The following is a 17,784-nucleotide window of genomic DNA, read 5'->3' on the forward strand; positions in this document are numbered from 1 at the left end:
ACCTTTCAGGCGCATGCAAAGGCTTAAATATGTCATTTAGATAGCATAATTATGTAGACATAGCATTCTATAGTGTTTACTTAGTTTTATTGTAGATATTCTACTTAACATCCCGACGGATGTTATAGGTTCTTAGTTTACAGTGTGCAGTGAAGACGCAAAGAAATGAGCAGACACAATTAGAATTGGAACACAATCAAATTGAAGCTGATGAAGTGATACTCTCCTGATTGGATGAAATTGGCAACCCAACACACACACACACACACACATACCTTTTTTAACTAAACAAAAATATCATAATCTATCAACCTCAATTGTTTGTGTTTGTCATGATTCTGCCAAAGCATGAAGCACAACCAGGTTCACCCTAAACACTGATCAATCACTATGCATTAGTTTATTTGACAGTTGACACATCTGCATATTATCTGGAACACAGGCATATCAAATATAATACCACACACTTAACATCTTCACTCACAGAGGGAATTTGTTATTTTTCTGTCATCACCTATGTAGGACATGCATCTGCAAGTGTTATCACTATACATACTGTAGTGTACTGTATAGCCTATAGTCTCTGCCGGTTAGAAACTCTACTGTACGTCCAAAACTGTTACTTTTCAGGAAACGTAAATGAGAACCTGTGTTCCAATGTACGTAGATATTTACAAATTAAATTCTTGTTAATACTTTCACTTTAACTTTCAACAATTAGCAAAAATAGCAAATCTGCAAGCTCTCAATGCGTCGCATAGTGACTCCTTTTTTTTGTGACACTGGCATGATGAAGGGCATTCATTAAAATAATATGGAGATACAATTTTTCTACCCAAGAGCAATGATATAATACCACACACTTAACGGCTTCACTCATTGGGAATTATATTTTTCCTTTTTCTGTCATCACCTATAACGCATCTACAAAACAAGTGATACTACTGTAAGTGTTCAATATTCATCATGTGTATAAACTGTACAATGTCAAGGGACAGAGTTGAGTTCATGTCAGATAATTGAACATCAAACCGTACATACACATTTGAGTATTACATGTGTAATTACAAATACTAAAGAGTGATTCTTGCCGACCGCGATTCATCACATGCCATCTGCAGTATGTCTAAGGGCGACAGCATATGTTGGAGGCTCTCTCCCATCATATGCATACATATATAATTATGTTTGAAAGGTGCACACCTCTAACAGGTGTTCTTTAACGCCAAGAAACCTACAATCCAGCATGGAGGTGGTTGCACCGTAGGTGCTCATCATTTTAGCATAGTGCATATGGAGGAATTCTTGGGATCTGAAGAATGTCACAACATCTGGATCTTCTGGAGACTTTTTTGTGAATGTTTTAAAACCCTGAAACTAGGACACCAATGAAAAGGAAATTGTATGTCATTAAGACTGTGAATGGCTAGCTTTGTCTCGCAAAAGAAAACAAAGATGTGCTCATCTCTCTCTGTATCACAGGAGGTCATCATCATCGAACAGGTCTTCAAAATCTGCGGATGGTAAATAAAACGAACAAACATCTGTTATCATTAGACAGAAGTTATTTAATACAGCATGACCACGGTGGTCATATTTAAAAAAATGTTTTGCAAGGGAGGCATTTTCTCATAAAGCAGCCTAATAGGTCGGTGGGTTAAAAGGGGGCGAGGGGTGATAAAAGTAAAAGGTCTGGGAACACACTTTCTGCGCTGTCCATGTGTCCTTCCTGTGGGCCTGGACGTTTGTGGGGTCAGAGGCGAATGGCAGAACTGTACCGACATGCATGGAAAAATGACTTGAAAAGAAGTCTGGCCATCTGCACGGTCCTGGACTATTTGGGTTTGCATAATGTATGAACTATTAGTAGTAATTAAAGGCTTATAAGTATCATTCTATCACCAGTAAAATGTGCATATAAATAACACTTAAATTCTGGCCTAACCTTCAGCACTTGTACTGGCTGGGTAAGCTCGTCTAGCACAAGTTATGAACCTTTTTTTTTTAAAGATATAAATAGGCATGAGTATCATGCAATTAGATATATCATGTACAGTAAAGTACTATCAGTGTGAGGCTGATATGTGATGTGTACAGCCAGCTACAAGAATACTGATAAATATGGATGGACTGAAGGGTGTGTACCCTGGAACCTTGAGTACAGGTCTGCAAAACAAATCAGAGGCGACAATCACTACTCAGAGAAAAACAATATTTTTAGCCAAATTAAAGACAAAAAACATTGCCTACATTACATGACTGGAATTTGAGAACGACACAACAGCATGTGACATGTTCCAAGTTGGGAGACACTTTTCTGTTTTTAAGAGCCTCTTTTGCAGACATTATTAAATTCCATTTCTGGCATCTCCTTTTCTTCTCAGGGGTTAGGACAAAATACTGAAGTGAGCTGAAGTGATTGAGTCATATTGAACACAAGTGTTACATTCTCAATGTGATGGCTTTAGAAACTGACTACCACTTTCAAGGTCTGTTTTTCTGTCTATCTGTCGTCACTATCAATCTATGTGTCAATGCACGACAACATGCATCTTTATAATACAAAAACAACTTTTTAAATGGCCTTATACAAGGCAGATCCTGCCTGCAGTGCAGAGGAGGTTAACATTGAACCTGTGTGGCGTATGCTGAAAAGTCGCTACCGTTTGATGTAGCTTCGCCTCAGGGCAAAGATCACACTTGATTATAAAACTCGGTTAGTAGAGGGAAAAGGAAAAAAAGAGGGGGTAGGGGCAGTTGGGGGAAAAAAAAGACTAGTAAAGTATTTTCCTGCTGTTACTGAGCCCACAGTGTTTAGACACCCAGGAGTGAAAAGAAGGCATGTGTTAATAGATTCAATCTGACTTGACTGACAACTTCTCAATTAAGATGTTGAAAATATGTTTAACATTCATAATCACTTCCAGTGTGAAATCTAATTCAGCTTTACATTTGCATCCATCAGTATCCACTAGTGCAGTGATTCTCAAAGTGGAGTCCCCTTGGGCGGTTCCGGGGGGTCCCCAGCTAAATTGGTTGATTGATTTTATTTACTATGAAATCGTAATATTTTTGTCCTTCAGTGTATTGCTCAAAATCCCCATACATGGGAAAGCCCCCATATATGGTGCCCAGATCTCGTGACATCACGTGACATCAGCAGGGATGGAGATCATCATAGTAGTAGTAGTAAATGTGACCTGCTGTCGCAATTAGTCTACTTGCTAGCCCATAGAGCCCCATTTTGAACCTGGACATTTTGAGTACAGGTAAGGCTATAAATGACTATAATAAAAATGTAACATTACTGAGGACATAAATTGAGACCTCAATGTTTTAATTTGAGTTCGTTAGTAACAAGTTGATAAAGTTAATAGCAAGCTACAGCTGCAGGATGACATTGCTTTACCATTGAAGAAGTCTGAATGAACAGCTTTTTCATTTGCAGCTAAGTCCATCAGCAGTCCACTGCTTCCCCCCGCCTGCCAGAACACACAAATGCAATGCAGAATGAAGAACAAGTTAAACTAATCATCTAGCTAAGATAAGATAAGCCGTTATCGATCCCCTTCAAGTGCCATAGCAGCAACTATAGCCTTGGACAAGACTTATTTCAGACGGCACTTACAGCAGTAACATTGGAGAGGTACAGGACAGGTTAAGAGTAAAGTCAAGAACACAAAAGATAAATCAAAATAAAATATTATTAAACTAAATATAGCTTATATTCTGAAATAAATATACTCTCATAGCCCGGCTAGAATGACTGTGATATTACATACTTTGCATGAATTCCATATACCCAGAACACTCACCCATCCTCCCACGCGTAATTAATCACACCTGTACTCTCCCTGTGCGTATGCATTATGTTCAGTACTCATTTCAGAAATGATTTCTGGCCCCACCGGAGTCCGAGACTCGGGAGTCGGGACCGTCTGTAAAAGTATCTCGTGAAAAACAGCCACAGAGTGGATATTTTATACATGTTTTCTGTCACAATGTTAACTTTCAAATCAAACTATAGAGGACAAATAGCCGGCTCTGGTCGCAGCAATTAATTGAGTAACACGCTGCGCGCCCCACACGACGACACAGGAGGGCAGTGGAGATCTATGGCTGGCTATTATGGAATACATGATGCAAGTATGAATGTATTTTTATCACAGCCATTCTGGGTCTAGTTTTGATCCATACCCCACCCTAATGCCCTTTGCTGCCGCATTAGAACTATATGGACCAGAGCTATTCATTTCTGGGCTCTAATTATACACAGGCCGCCGCCTACGTGTCATTTTGACCCAGCTGGCTGTCAAGTCTGTTTAAAGAATAATGTGTTTAATAATGTTTGCTAGCCCTGAAACATGACTGTTATATAATAATCGAGCGTCATGACCCACGGCTAAATGTTTGCCAACAACACCTCGTCGTCAGACACACAGACAACTAAACTAACCTCGTCCAGATCCACGTAAGGTCCTGCTCCTTCAGGGAACATTTCATCAACTGCTGGCTTCATCATTCCGGTCGAGTTGGACTGATCCTTTAGTGGCATAGATTAATAAAATCTCTGTCTGTTCGGTTATTATCACTAAATTAATTTGAAGTCTTCAATGCTGCTGGCAAAACACAGAGAGGGGGGGAGCCAACATTTAATAACGGTGCTACGTGAAAACAATCCCGGTAAGAAATCGAAGTTCCGTTGTACAGTTCCACTTGCGGTGCTGATGATAAGACACAATTTTCTGTTTGGTTTTACATAAATTACATAATACTTTTAGTTTGTTTTTGACAGTGGTGGAAGTACTCAGATATTTTACATTATATTAAATAAAAGAAGCAAGTAAGAGTCATTAAATTGAATTAAATGAAATCCCAGGCCTTCAAAACAATTGTAAAATACAATTATTTATATTCTTATATAAAAATAATGTACTTTCTTCCTGTAGGCCCAATACAAAATATGAATGTATGCTTGTTTTTATGTAGATTTGAACAATTTCAACCAATAATAACCTTGTATTGTGACAATATCCAATGTAAAGGTAGGTATTTGCATCAAATTAAATGTATAGTCATTATGTAGAATAGCTACTCAAATAATTGATATGATTATATTACTGAAATATAATTATTGATGTGTGTTTTTTATGGAGGGCAGTTACATCCAAGACAAGGTTGAAGGGTTCCCACATCATGTATATACTGCTGGGGCTTGTGAATTTCCCTCAGTCTTATTGATACATACTGTATTCAGTAGAATAGGTATTACGATAAATGTGGGGGGAAAATGATGTAATATAGATTTGAATAGACTGATAGAATAATTATAACTTTGCTGATTTATATTTTTCTGAATCTAAAATGTGTTTAATATGCTAAATAAAGTACTGTAAAAAGTACAACATTTCCTTCTGAAATGTAGTAAAGTAAACATGTGAAGTACCACAAAATTCTACTCAATACAGTAGCCCACTTGGAATATGAGCCTCTTTTAAGTGTTTCTCGTGGAAGTGGAAAGACTATTCCAGAAGTAAATAAGCAATGGCTGCAGGAGTGCAGACAAGTAAATTATGAAGTTCAAGGCTCCTCAACATTACCAAATGCAACCACCTCCATTTATGCAGCACCATCAGAGCAGATGGCTGCCCTGCACTGCAAAAACTGTTAAACAACTATTCACTTTTGTTAAAGTCCATTGCATGGACTTTTTCTGTCCATGGGCTGAATGTTTCTAGGCTCATATTTTCTTGTGATAAGGACATTTATTACAAATGTATGGGGCTGAGTCACTCTTTAAAATGGTCTGTAAAATGGTTTGTAATAGTTGGCTACACAGTACAGTACACAGTGAGTACAGTAGGCCTCTATAGTAAAATAGCTTGATCATTACCAACCCCTGATTTGTTTTGAGGTTTCCTCAGCAGTGAAAGTAACCAGTATTTAAATCAATTAAGCTCACATGGTATGGATTTTGCTGATTTTATTTACTAATAAGGGGCAGTGTATTTTCAATTTGAGACAAATTACTCAACCCTAATAAGATTACATAATATACTGTAACTTAATATCTGTAATATTGACAGCTGTTATAATGAAAAAATAATGCTTTAATAACTAATACAAGATAAGATAATACAGTTAGTCAAACGTAATTAAAAAACATGACAGAAAATATTTCCCCAAATAATCCCTGTCAACAGTGCCATCTTGTGTCATCTTTCCAGTGCTGCCCTTCGCTCACATAGCTCTGTCCCAAGGGGTAGGAGGCCTACTGTCACAGCCTTGCTGCTTGCTGGAAACCATTCTGCTCACGTCAATGTTGTTCTTGACGAATACGTCTTTGGCTTCCTCGACGGAGGCACCCGGTAGGGTTCGTGTTCTGCTCAGGATCCACGCAAAGTCGACGTGGAAAAGCCTCAAGACATCTGTGCAGGAGTACACCAGGGCTGTGTTGACATAATCTGTAGCCAGGATCCAGTAGGGAGAGTAGGGTAGCACTGTTCGATAAACATGTAAACACAGGTGAACATAGGATTTACCCATAACCAACACACACAGACATACAGTACAAAAACGCACTCAAGGTACATCACATGATCATCATCAAAAAGCACATAACATGAAGATGAAGTCCTTTTGTGTACTGTAAAGCCAGATTTTTACCTATCTGTACAACAATATCAATATTTAGGCATGTGTCATGCTCACCATAGGAGTAGCTGATTCCCAGCTTGGCAGGATTCTTCAGGTCCTCCGTTACTCCAATGCCTTCAATTCGTCGAAACTCTCCCTTTCTGTCATATTGTATATTAAAATTTCACATCGGTTTAACAGAATACTCAAGTGTAAAAAAGTGATTATAGTATTTTACTCACAATATTTCAGAGCTGACCACTCGAATGGTGCTATCGGCCTTCATGGTGAAATTGGTCTCAATGCACCTTCCCTTCTCAAACTGGGCTGGAAGTTTTGCAACTTCAAACCATCTCCCCATAAACTACAAGAGCAATACAAAAGCATTCAGAGAATATCATTATGCTTTATGATGCTAATGCTAATGAACCAAATCAAATCCACCTCCATTACCTTTAATAATCAATGTAATGTTCCATCTAACCATTCAACAATGAATATTAAAATGACAAACCAAAACGATCTACAAATTATCGTTATGGTTTGATTGTGTTTAGCCTAGGCCTACTGTATGTATTTCTAAGTTGCAAGCCACCGTTGGAAGAATGTTTGTTGGTTTGCAATTATGATTCAAGTTAGAAAAGGTCCACAAAATGAATCAACGTAATGACGTAACTCAGGTGGTACCTGTTTAATGTTGAAGGTAGCTTGAACAGATGGCTCTGGGCATGGGCCCCAGTGTGGCGTCTGGGCACGGATGAGGGGGAGGAGGAGTGGAAGTAATAGAGCAAATGACGGACTCATAGTCACAGGGCTTTGGTCTGCTGGAAAGGATTAGAACCCACAGGATACAAAACAATCACCAAACTGTAAAGCTAAACCATTTTCAGCTGTATTAAGTGAAAATGTGAAACTGTTGTCACCGAAGAATGATTTATACATAGTCATACAACGGTGTATAAATTATTCTTCAGCGACAAAAGTGTCATATTTTCACTTATTGCAGTTGAAATTTGTATTTTTGTTGAGTGAAACTTCACAAGAATGTGATACTGTTGCATAAATCAGGCTTGAGCTAAACAAGCAGTTGTCTTTCCAAAACATTTACCAGTGAGAATTGCAGGAAAATAGAAAATGGATTAGGTATTTGTTCGTGGTAGCAGTAGCAACTGGAGATTATCAAAGATGTGCCATCTTGTGCCATCTTTACTAAGCAATAAATAGAATAGACCAAATAAATAAGAATGTTTCAGAGTGGCAGTTCTACTGGCTTTCTAGAAGAGCTGTTTCAAAGTTCACACAGTGCCTTGGCTAATAAGTGAAACATAGTATAACTAACACGCTGTCAATTTTGACAAATAAAGCTTTCCTGATTATATCCAGTCATTGGACCATTTTACCATAAATCTCTACAAACATCAACAAAAAGTACACCTTACCGATGTGGAGCGATGGTAAAGATGTGGTCTATTCCTTGAGAAACAAGAGCAGAGCAGTTCTCTCTGCAAGGTTCTGCTTCCCTGTGTCATCAATTGCCGCCTTTGTTTAGAGCTGGCCTTATTTAGGACATGAAGTAAAGCATTAGCAAATTGGAGTCATGGGCCGCATACCAGTAGAAACGTTATAAAACAAAAAACAAAACAACAAAAGTCCCTTCTCTTAGATGCACAGTCCTTTTGATTTCTGATGTGTTCGCTGGGCACGGTTCCAGAAAATGTTTGTCTACAAAAGTTATTATTTAAATTGCTACAAATTGCAGAACCCTGATTGAAAGTGAATATTTAGAGCCAAGATCTGTTGGACTGTCTACTCTCCGGTGAGTTTCAGTTGACCAAAACAAAAACATTTTGTCAACTGTCACATAGGTTCCTGTTCCGTTTAGAAAGAATTGACCACAAGATTGACCACTTTTTCTTTGTTATTAAATATTGATATCAATGGTCATTCCACCTCCCATACACACATGGAGGAATCTGTGATTTCTATGAGTTCACTACTAGGGCACTAGTTCTCAATGTGGGGTCTGGGGACCCCTAGAGGTCATTGAGGGGTTTCCAGGGGTCCCCACCTAAATGATTGAGTTGACTCCATACAGTACAAATGTACAAAAGGAAAAATGGACACTTACGGGGCCATGTGAATTTAATGCATATTCATATATATGGGCTTCCTAGCCAACAGGGAAACCACGGCAACAACCTCACTGGCTATTGTCCAGGGGAGCGTATATTCAATTCAAATTAAATTAAGTGCTAAAGGAAAAGGCAACTTTTTGCCCATGTGCAAGTTGATGCAGGTTTAAATTATAAGCTATGGGGTGCCCGTTGGCCTTGTGGTCCAGGCGCATCCCACATATAATAATAATAATAATAGCTATGATATGTCGGGTGTGAAAAGTGTGGGAAAGCACATATTAGTGTTTGAGCTAATTAGTGCTTAACCCGAGAAGTACAGTACAGTATGTGAACACATTTGATGAAAAACATTTTTGAATGCTATATTTGCAATTACGACTTACTTCAAATAATATGACCTCAAGCTTAGCTCAGTCTGGTACATCAGACAGTCTACCACCTTGAACTTCACGCTGATGATGTGTCTTCCAGACAGACATTTAATTCATAAAAAGACATACTGTATGAACACGTTTCTAAATTATTATTTAACATACAAAACCTAAAACAGCTGATACAGCTGAGATGGACAAGCTACTACTACAAACAGCCTTTAATCTAGGCTGCTGCTACCTGTGTACACACAGGGGTCATGGGGGTCACGCATAGGTTAAGTCATGTAAACATGTGTGCACTGTGCAGGATATGTTGTGTGTGTTTCGCTTGGGAATAGTGCCTGCTGTTGAGGGACATAATGGTCATATTAGAATACAGTGATAGAATTAGCATGCCAACTACTGTGCCGCAAGGCCATGTTCTATTGGTCTATTTTAGCTAGCCTTGAAGTGTATCAATTAAGTAAAAACCTATTACCGGTAAATATTTACAGCATTCATCAGAGAAACTCATTTATCACAATTGTTTCGTGAATTCCAACTACTTAGCTAGAATAATGAGGCCCATTCTACACTTTATAGAGCCATGCATAGACCACTCTCAAAGAGGAATACAGATGGATGCCTATTCGAAAACTGGTCCCAGTAAAAGTCAAAGCCTACCTAAAATCCTCTTAGCAGACCTTGCATTGAACTGTACTTTCCTGTGCTCTTTTTTGCAAATTGTTAAAAGTATTCAATGAATCAAACAGTCACACAATGAAGAATACAGGTAAGTAAGATTCATTTTCAACAAATCTCAACTGAGGTGAACGTGTGGCTAGCCAGAGTATTTCCGTCACATACAGTAGGCTACTGTATAGCGTGAGTGGTTATCCTTTAACAACAATCCACATGTGGTCAAACTGGCCTGAGAAGGGCTGGGCGCCTGGTGTAGCTGTCTGGGCACCTATAGGCTGGTAATCCAGTTTGACAGCAGGATCAAGTGCCAATCCCAATGACCTTTGCTGCTTGGGAACTATACAGTAAGTGGACATTTATGGTTCTGTAACTTTGAGAGTGCACTTCGAACCTTTACAGATCAATTTGGTTCCATTAATACACTTTTTTGCTTTTCGTTTTCATTTTCCGAAAACAAAATAAATAAAAATGTCTGGGCTCTCAGTAGATTAAAATGACCCCATACATGTTTGAAAATGAAATATCCCTTTAAATACACATTTTTCCTTTGTATTTTTGTATTCTTGTGTTCATCATTTATTCTGTTTACATTACAGTACCATCAGATATCTTCAGAATTACTGGTATTTTAGTAACTAAAACTATTTGATTGTCCAATATGAATAAATCTGTGCCTACTGTATTTTGCAACCTCAATTTAGACCTAGCCTACTGAGAATATGGAGTGAAAGTAAATTGTGAAAACAAAAAAACGATATATAATATTCCACATGCAAATCTTTGTCACAAGCATTGTTACAGAGCTAAATAATAACCTGATTGATCCAATAACCTTTAATCTGTGGCATTGTTTGAATAACACCATTTGAATTTTGAACAGGTGCCAACTCTCACACCAACATTATGTCAACGAGGAGGAGGGAAGGGAAGCAATCAGTGACGTCATCTGCAAACCCCTATACTTACGTATATATAAAATACAGTGAACTGAAACCAGGTAGTTCTCCTGAACACATACAGGTAAAGGCTCCAACTATCTCTCTTATTTTTACGTTTCTCTCTCTCTCTCTCTCTCTCTCTCTCTCTCCCTCTCACTCACTCTCTCAGTCTCTCTCTCTCTCTCTCTCTCTCTCTCTCTCTCTCTCTATCCTATATTCCTTAACATTTTCAAGCTAACAATTGGTTATCTTGAAAAAAAAATCAAGCTGACCAATAATGGATAGCTAACTAAATGTTATTTTCACTGAGCAAGTATGAATATAAATCCTCTCTTTCCTAAATTCCTCAGCTATAATTCTTTGTCCGAAATAATTTCTGCATTATCGACATCATGAATTATGCTCTGTTATATTTAGCCTTCACAAGTACAAACCTCTGATATCCTCTGCAGGTTCTGTGAGAAGATGAAGGCCATCCAGGTGATTTCTGTGACTCTGCTGTGCGTTCTGGCAGCCAATGCTCAGGTCCTCAAGCCTGGCAAATGCCCCCAGCCTGCTGTTCAGCAGAACTTTGATCCCACCAGGGTGAATATGGAAATAGTGTATTACATATCTGCCCTTGGTTTTCGTGTTTGCTACTATCTGATATCTTCTACGGAGCAACACAAACATTTCTTTACTAATTAAAATGTACATGAATACTGTAAAATACATTTTGATTGATTGAACAGGCTACTTTATTAGCAGTTTGCAGAAAAAAGCACAGGGAAGTACAGTTCAATACCAGGTCTGCTAAGAGGATTTAAACCCAAGAAAGCGTATGGCTTAATTGTTTCCATTGGGGTCCTTTTGTACTATTTAAAGCTGCAATCTGTAGGTTTCATGTACTACCCGGGACTTGAACCTCCGTATCCCGCATGGGAGAGTACCTCCACAAGTTTATCCAGGGGAGATATCCGAGATATTCCTGAAGTATGAGCTACAGGCAGTACTCTTTATCAACCAATAGGTGGCCAACAGGGTCTACATTTCTCAAATGAAGAGGGAGACAACCTCCAACTACTTTTGGATTGTAGCTTTAATAATCTCATCTACCAAAACATGCTGTATAGCTAATATCACTTATTTTTGAAGTTTCCTGTACTGTACCTGACCTTCTGTGTTGTGTGCTGTGCCCAGTACATGGGTAAGTGGTACGAGATCCAGAAGCTGAACAACATCTTCCAGCGGGGAGAGTGTGGCACTGCCGAGTACCATCTGAAAGGCCCCAACGTTGTTGGCGTGCTCAACAGTGAGCTGATGTGAGTACTGTACCATCTACAGTTAGAACAATATGACCCTATAATTCAACTCTGAGAGTGTAATTTGTACAATATTATACACTCTTTGAGCCACAAATTGATCAGTTAACACACAAATTACTGACCTTCATGTGAAACACGTGACCATCTGTCATGTTTGCACTTCTTTCTGAAGTTTAAATTAGACTTCTTTACAAAGGCAATAATTATTAGGTTTTATTTGGCTCAGATAAAGCTTGAGTCTTGACTAAGTGGTGTAAAATACACTTTCTGGGATATTCTTAACCTATCATCACTCGTGTCAACATGCAGAAAATGCAAAATGGCCTCAACAAGTCGTCTTTAGCATAAATAGTGAGTACTGTCCATGTTCAGCCTCCACAGTGGAAAAGGTCCTCAAATAAATCACTTCCAGTAATATTTTCAACCATCATGTCACAAGTATGAATAAAAAAAAGGTCTTTTAAAGGAGTCAAATGTCCAAGCCACTTTGTTTTATGGTGCTTGATCTTTTCTTTCCCTCTTATATGTTTTTAACATCTCTACCGCTCTCAGTGCTGATGGAACCATTAGCACCGCCACTGGAACTGCCAAGGTTGTTGACCCATCTGAGCCGGCCAAGCTGGAGGTCTCCTTCTTTGAAAGTAAGGACCTCAAATGCGTCACGCACCACAATCTGTAACATTTTCAATTTACAGCAACTATTTTGCTGTCAAATATTATCAGTGCAGATAGTGTGGAAATTCTTTTACCTCTTTTTTTGGGCATTATGGGCGCATATTTTCAATATTTTTCTAAATTATTCGATGTTTTTTCATAAACAAAGGTTTTTCAAAAAATAATAAATAACTGATCTACAAGCTCACAAAACGTGGGTTAATCATAGAAAAATGCATTTGCACGCTACTCTTGAGTCCAGAGATATTCAATCAGTCCATGACTATCACCCATCTCCCCCAGACTCTCCCACTGGTCCCTACTGGGTGCTTTCCAGCGACTACAATCACTCCCTGGTGTACGGCTGCAGGGACTATGGTGCCTTCTACTCGGAGTACACCTGGATCCTGTACAGAGAGCCTGTCATGCCCGAGGAGACCCTTGAGGAGCTGCACAGCATCCTGACTTCCTTCGGAGGCAGCGTGGACAAGCTGCTCGCCACAAACCACGATGAGGTTTACTGTCGCCCCATGTTCGAGTAAACAAACACACACACACACACACACACACACACACACACATACTCGGGGCGGCGGTGGCTCAGGGGTAGAGTGCCTGGATGGTAACCGTAAGGTTGCCAGTTCGAACCCGGTCTCCCCCAGAGTTACTGTCGAAGTGTCCTTGAGCAAGACACTGAACCCCTAATTGCTCCCGATGTGCTAGTTGGTGCCTTGCATGGTTTCCGCTGCCATCGGTGTATGAATGTGTGTGTGAATGGGTGAATGTAATGCACAATCTCTGTAAAGCGCCTTGGATAAAGGCGCTATATAAATGCACCATTTACCATTTACCATTTACTCGCACAGAGAGAGAGAGAGAGAGACTCCTGATTCAGCCTACAGGCCTCTGAGATACAGCATGACTCAGATTCTGGCCTGCTGCAGAGTGTTGCATGCCTTATGAGTCTGCCTGTGACGTCCTTGTCTGTGAAATCTAGACAATGCAATAAACCTGTAGAAAATAAATGCATGTGTCATGTTCTCCTTTATCTAATGAGTCTAAGACCTTGTGGTGTCTATGTCTAATACAATATACATTAGAAGTTACTAGACTGTTAAAATACATTTAAGGCATTTACCACCATTTACCTGAAGCAGTTTAAAATAAAGTAATGCCTTTGATTCTGTATACATTTACAGCTCATTTTACCAGTAAAAAAAAAAAAAAAAAAAAAAAAAAATTTTAAATGCAGTTTCTTTCACAGGAAACTCATTTAACATAACATTTACTAAAGTACTAAAAGGGAAAATCATTGGACATAAGTTGGGTTTCGCATATTTTTCAATCTATCTTTGGGGCCAGGCTTAGAAACATAGCAATAATTATAAGCAGGGATGGATCCTTTGACCACTGTCAAATACTGCCTCATCAAAGTTGGTACGGTGACTTTATATTATTACTTTACCCAAATACAGCTCAAGTGGAATTAGGTTTTTGACCATTAATGTGGAGATAGGTATTCTTTTCTGTCTGACAGACTGAGTTGAAAAAACAACTGGAGTTAGGTGGTTTGACCGACAGTTTTGTGGATCCAATGGAGTTAGGATGATTAGTCAGAACAGAAGCGCTTTGTAATACTTTACATTGGTTCATGCCATTGAAATTCACATGAGCAAGCATGCAACAAGACTAAAGACTTGCACTAATATTAAATGTTTGATGATTTAATCAGAACATCAAGACAATAAAAAGTCAATTTAATACTTTTAAGCTTTATTTATCTTGGCACCATTTGCTCTTTCATAGTACAAAACACAATGGGCAGTTCTCACTGGAACCTGTCTAATACTATATACCGGTATGTGCTATTGAGCAATGGCACATTTATAACAAAAGCTGTTCTTTGTCACAGTTCTTCGCCATTCAATTTCCTCACCCAGAGCTGGGGGTTTGAATTGGCAACAAGATGTTACAAGGTCTACCTTGAACCTCGTTCTCCACGTGTGTTTACTGTTTCTTGCTCTGACAGTAAGCCTCATCTTGGTTGGTGACGGACATCTTGTCCACACTGGCTCCAAAGGAAGTCAGGAGGCTGTGCAGATCTTCAATAGTCTCCTCAGGCAGTGTAGGTTCCCTGCTCATAATCCAGGTAAATTCGACATGGAACAGGCCAAAGTCATTGCAGCTGTATATAAGAGAGTGAGAGTCATAGTCGGTGGACAGCACCCAGTACGGAGATGGGGGTTTGTCTGTAGGAGAGGGGACAGCATAACGAGCATAGTTTGAATAGACTCATTTGTAAACCACAAATTAAAAGCATGTTGTGGTATATTCCTCTTAGAAAAGGACGCTTTGTTCACTGTTTTGTACAATACATTTCTGCATTTTGTATACCGGTATTATTGAAAATACAATACACAACAAGAAATTAGACATTGGGATTTGGTAAACCTAAACCATCTAAACCACCAAATATGGTTGTGATGTATTAAGATTATCCTTACTCTGAAAGAAGGTGACTTCTAGTTTGGCAGGTTCAGCAGGGTCTGGTTTGGCTGTGCCAGATATCGAGCTAGCGGTTCCATCGGCACTGAATAAACAATAATAATTAAAGGTAAAAGGAAAAGACAAATTATCAGCATGTTATAATGCTAAGTTCCCCTTTAGGAGCACCTGAATGTGCTTCTATAGTCTTCCCTTTCCGCGGTCCTGAACAATATCTACTCACAGCAGTTCTGCATTGAGGACTCCGACAACTCCAGGGCTCTGCAGGCTATAGGTGGCAGTGCAGCACTGACCCTTCTGGAATATGTTAGGCAACTTCTGGATCTCAAACCACTTGCCAAGATACTGCAGAGGTCATATAACACAGCCATAACATTACACAGCCATCTTGAAATGTTCACTGATTAGAATGGCTCCAGAAGTCTTTGCTCTATATACTAAAGAGAAAACGGCATGTGTCCTAGTCCTATGGTGAATTGTAGCAATAAGAAAGGCAAACATGGCCCGGATGGCTAGGGGTAGTGGTCCGGGCACCAAGCTGCTGATGCCTGACAGCGTGTTGCGCAAATCCTGATCTCGACGACCTTTGCTTTGCTTAGGCGTTATCACCCCTCATCCTTTCTCTCCCCATTTCCTGTCCGCCTACTGTTCTATCAATAAAGGCATAAAAGCCCAAACATGTATCTTAAAAAAGGAAACAGAGAATCTCCATATTCACCCTGGCTGCATCAAAGTTCTGCTGAACAGCAGGCTCGGGGCATCTTCCAGGCTTGAAGACCTGAGCGTTGGCTGCCAGAATACACAGCAGAGTTAGAAAAATCACCTGGGTGGGCTTCATCCTATATCAGCAGGTCCTGTAGACAACAACGTAGATGAGTTAATCTGTTTATTTTTGTTACACACTTCTATATGATCTGAGTGAATAATACAGCAGAGTATCACAAATCCTACATTTTAGAGAATTTCATACAAAGGCTATGGTAAATGGTGCAATGGTTATATAGCACCTTTATCCAAGGCGCTTCACATAGATTGTGCATTACATTCACCCATTCACACACACATTTATACACCGATGGCGGAGGAAAGCATGCAAGGCACCAACCAGCACATCGGGAGCAATTAGGGGTTCAGTGTCTTGCTCAGGGACACTTTGACACTAACTCTGGGGGAGCCCGGGTTCGAACCATAGTCGAACTGGGAACCTTGCAGACGGTTCCCATCCAGCCACCCCTGAGCCACCACCGCCCCACTATTGACATATAATGGAGAAAAACACACGGGGAGAAGGAGAAATAATCAGTTGTACATACGTACTGTACCTATAATCAGTATTGCCTGGCAGGTTTCAGTGATGTTCAGCGTTTTTGGACGTTCTGCACCTTTATAGACCCCTGCTTCTGTTGCATCACATTTGACCCCATGCGTGTCCTTGTTTACATATAGGCGCCGGCGCCCATGATGGAGGAGTGGAATGTTCATGGGAACTGGCACCTGTTCAAATGATTGTTTTCTGACGTTATTTAAACAGTTACATCACATTCACATTCATGTTTTTTACGCCAAGAAATAATAGCTTACGTTAACTTCTAAAAGAAAATAGGTAGTAGTAGTAGTGGTGGTGGCCAGGGATTTGCAAATCCCAGAACCAACCACTTAAAGGTAGTGTAAGTGATATCTTTTTTGGTCAAAAAGCTCTTTAATAAATAAATAAAATATATTTTCAGAGTTGCAATATTTCTGCCAATCAAGATGAGATAGTACTGTGTGTGTGTGTGTGTGTGTGTGTGTGTGTGTGTGTGTGTGTGTGTGTGTGTGTGTGTGTGTGTGTGTGTGTGTGTGTGTGTGTGTGTGTGTGTGTGTGTGTGTGTGTGTGTGTGTGTGTGTGTGTGTGTGTGTGTGTGTGTACACTGACTACTGTACAGATGTGGACAGATCTTGTTCGCAGCATAGCTCGAAAACAAATAACTGTATTGTATACTGATGTATATACTTGGTAGACATATGTTCCATCCATGGTACTTTCAACTTGAATAGATTTATTGATTGGAATTACAGGAAGGATCGGAGAATTCTTATTAGAGAATTATATAAATTATTGCTGCAGTACACCTCTGACTCGCCCACTATGGCCACATTCCCTGTAAAGGCATTTTAGCTGCAATACCAAAATGCCCTGTTATTGGAAGTGGGGCGCTATTGTGTGAGTTTGTCTGCCATCATTTGCCTGTGTTTGGTTTCATTCCTGCAGCTCCAGCTGAACTTTAACTGACTGCCGGGACACAGAAAAGGGAGAAAGATGACATAGGAGCTCATTTTAATGCTCATAAATGATATAGAAGTAGTAGGAATTATGTATTCTAATCATATGTGTATATGTGTTGCCTGAATTACTAGCTTTCACACACAGGTCACAGTGAAATGTGTAAATTTTAACATTTGAAGATTAAATCATGCACACAAGTTACAACAAACCATGCCATCTAAACCCTTTCTGTAAAGGTCAAGCATGCTATCCATTCTGCATGTCATGCTGTCATGTACACTGTAATTGCTC

The 17,784-nt window shown here is 39.5% G+C and overlaps 4 protein-coding genes across 4 annotated transcripts; 1 reads left to right on the forward strand and 3 right to left on the reverse strand.

Annotated features, from left to right (window-relative positions):
- Positions 1-319: 319 nt before the first annotated feature.
- On the reverse strand, positions 320-4,649 carry LOC310871441 (COP9 signalosome complex subunit 9-like). Its single transcript, XM_083782973.1, has 3 exons — positions 4,457-4,649; positions 3,410-3,482; positions 320-1,514 (listed from the first exon to the last, which is right to left on the reverse strand). The coding sequence occupies exons 1-3, from the start codon at positions 4,553-4,555 to the stop codon at positions 1,477-1,479; spliced, it is 210 nt and encodes a 69-aa protein (XP_083639099.1). The 5' UTR covers positions 4,556-4,649; the 3' UTR covers positions 320-1,476.
- A 1,453-nt stretch (positions 4,650-6,102) lies between these two features.
- Positions 6,103-8,153, reverse strand: apoda.1 (apolipoprotein Da, duplicate 1). The gene is made up of 5 exons (XM_083782972.1): positions 8,076-8,153; positions 7,324-7,460; positions 6,879-7,000; positions 6,712-6,797; positions 6,103-6,500 (listed from the first exon to the last, which is right to left on the reverse strand). The coding sequence occupies exons 2-5, from the start codon at positions 7,438-7,440 to the stop codon at positions 6,241-6,243; spliced, it is 585 nt and encodes a 194-aa protein (XP_083639098.1). The 5' UTR covers positions 7,441-7,460; positions 8,076-8,153; the 3' UTR covers positions 6,103-6,240.
- Positions 8,154-11,229: 3,076 nt separating this feature from the next.
- LOC310871318 (apolipoprotein D-like) lies at positions 11,230-13,264 on the forward strand (the record flags this gene model as incomplete). Its single annotated transcript, XM_083782804.1, has 4 exons — positions 11,230-11,349; positions 11,944-12,065; positions 12,621-12,709; positions 13,026-13,264. The coding sequence occupies 4 exons, from the start codon at positions 11,230-11,232 to the stop codon at positions 13,262-13,264; spliced, it is 570 nt and encodes a 189-aa protein (XP_083638930.1).
- A 1,465-nt stretch (positions 13,265-14,729) lies between these two features.
- On the reverse strand, positions 14,730-16,065 carry LOC310871320 (apolipoprotein D-like; the record flags this gene model as incomplete). Its single annotated transcript, XM_083782806.1, has 4 exons — positions 14,730-14,971; positions 15,227-15,312; positions 15,451-15,572; positions 15,946-16,065. 4 exons carry the CDS (start codon positions 16,063-16,065, stop codon positions 14,730-14,732), a joined length of 570 nt encoding a protein of 189 aa, XP_083638932.1.
- Between the last annotated feature and the right edge of the window lie 1,719 nt (positions 16,066-17,784).

Source organism: Protomyctophum parallelum, assembly GCF_964188405.1.
Source record: "Protomyctophum parallelum genome assembly, chromosome: 14".
Lineage (NCBI taxonomy): Eukaryota > Metazoa > Chordata > Actinopteri > Myctophiformes > Myctophidae > Protomyctophum > Protomyctophum parallelum.

Excerpts from the sequence above, each read along its gene's own strand:
- LOC310871441 (XM_083782973.1), bottom strand. The coding sequence starts at position 4,555 with ATGCCACTAAAGGATCAGTCCAACTCGACCGGAATGATGAAGCCAGCA. Across the intron at positions 3,483-4,456 it reads CTTACGTGGATCTGGACGAG|GCGGGGGGAAGCAGTGGACT; the intron begins GTTAGTTTAGTT and ends GTGTTCTGGCAG. Across the intron at positions 1,515-3,409 it reads TCATTCAGACTTCTTCAATG|ATTTTGAAGACCTGTTCGAT; the intron begins GTAAAGCAATGT and ends TACCATCCGCAG.
- apoda.1 (XM_083782972.1), bottom strand. The coding sequence starts at position 7,440 with ATGAGTCCGTCATTTGCTCTATTACTTCCACTCCTCCTCCCCCTCATC. Across the intron at positions 6,798-6,878 it reads GTGGTCAGCTCTGAAATATT|AAAGGGAGAGTTTCGACGAA; the intron begins GTGAGTAAAATA and ends ACAATATGACAG. Across the intron at positions 6,501-6,711 it reads GGGAATCAGCTACTCCTATG|TGCTACCCTACTCTCCCTAC; the intron begins GTGAGCATGACA and ends TTTATCGAACAG.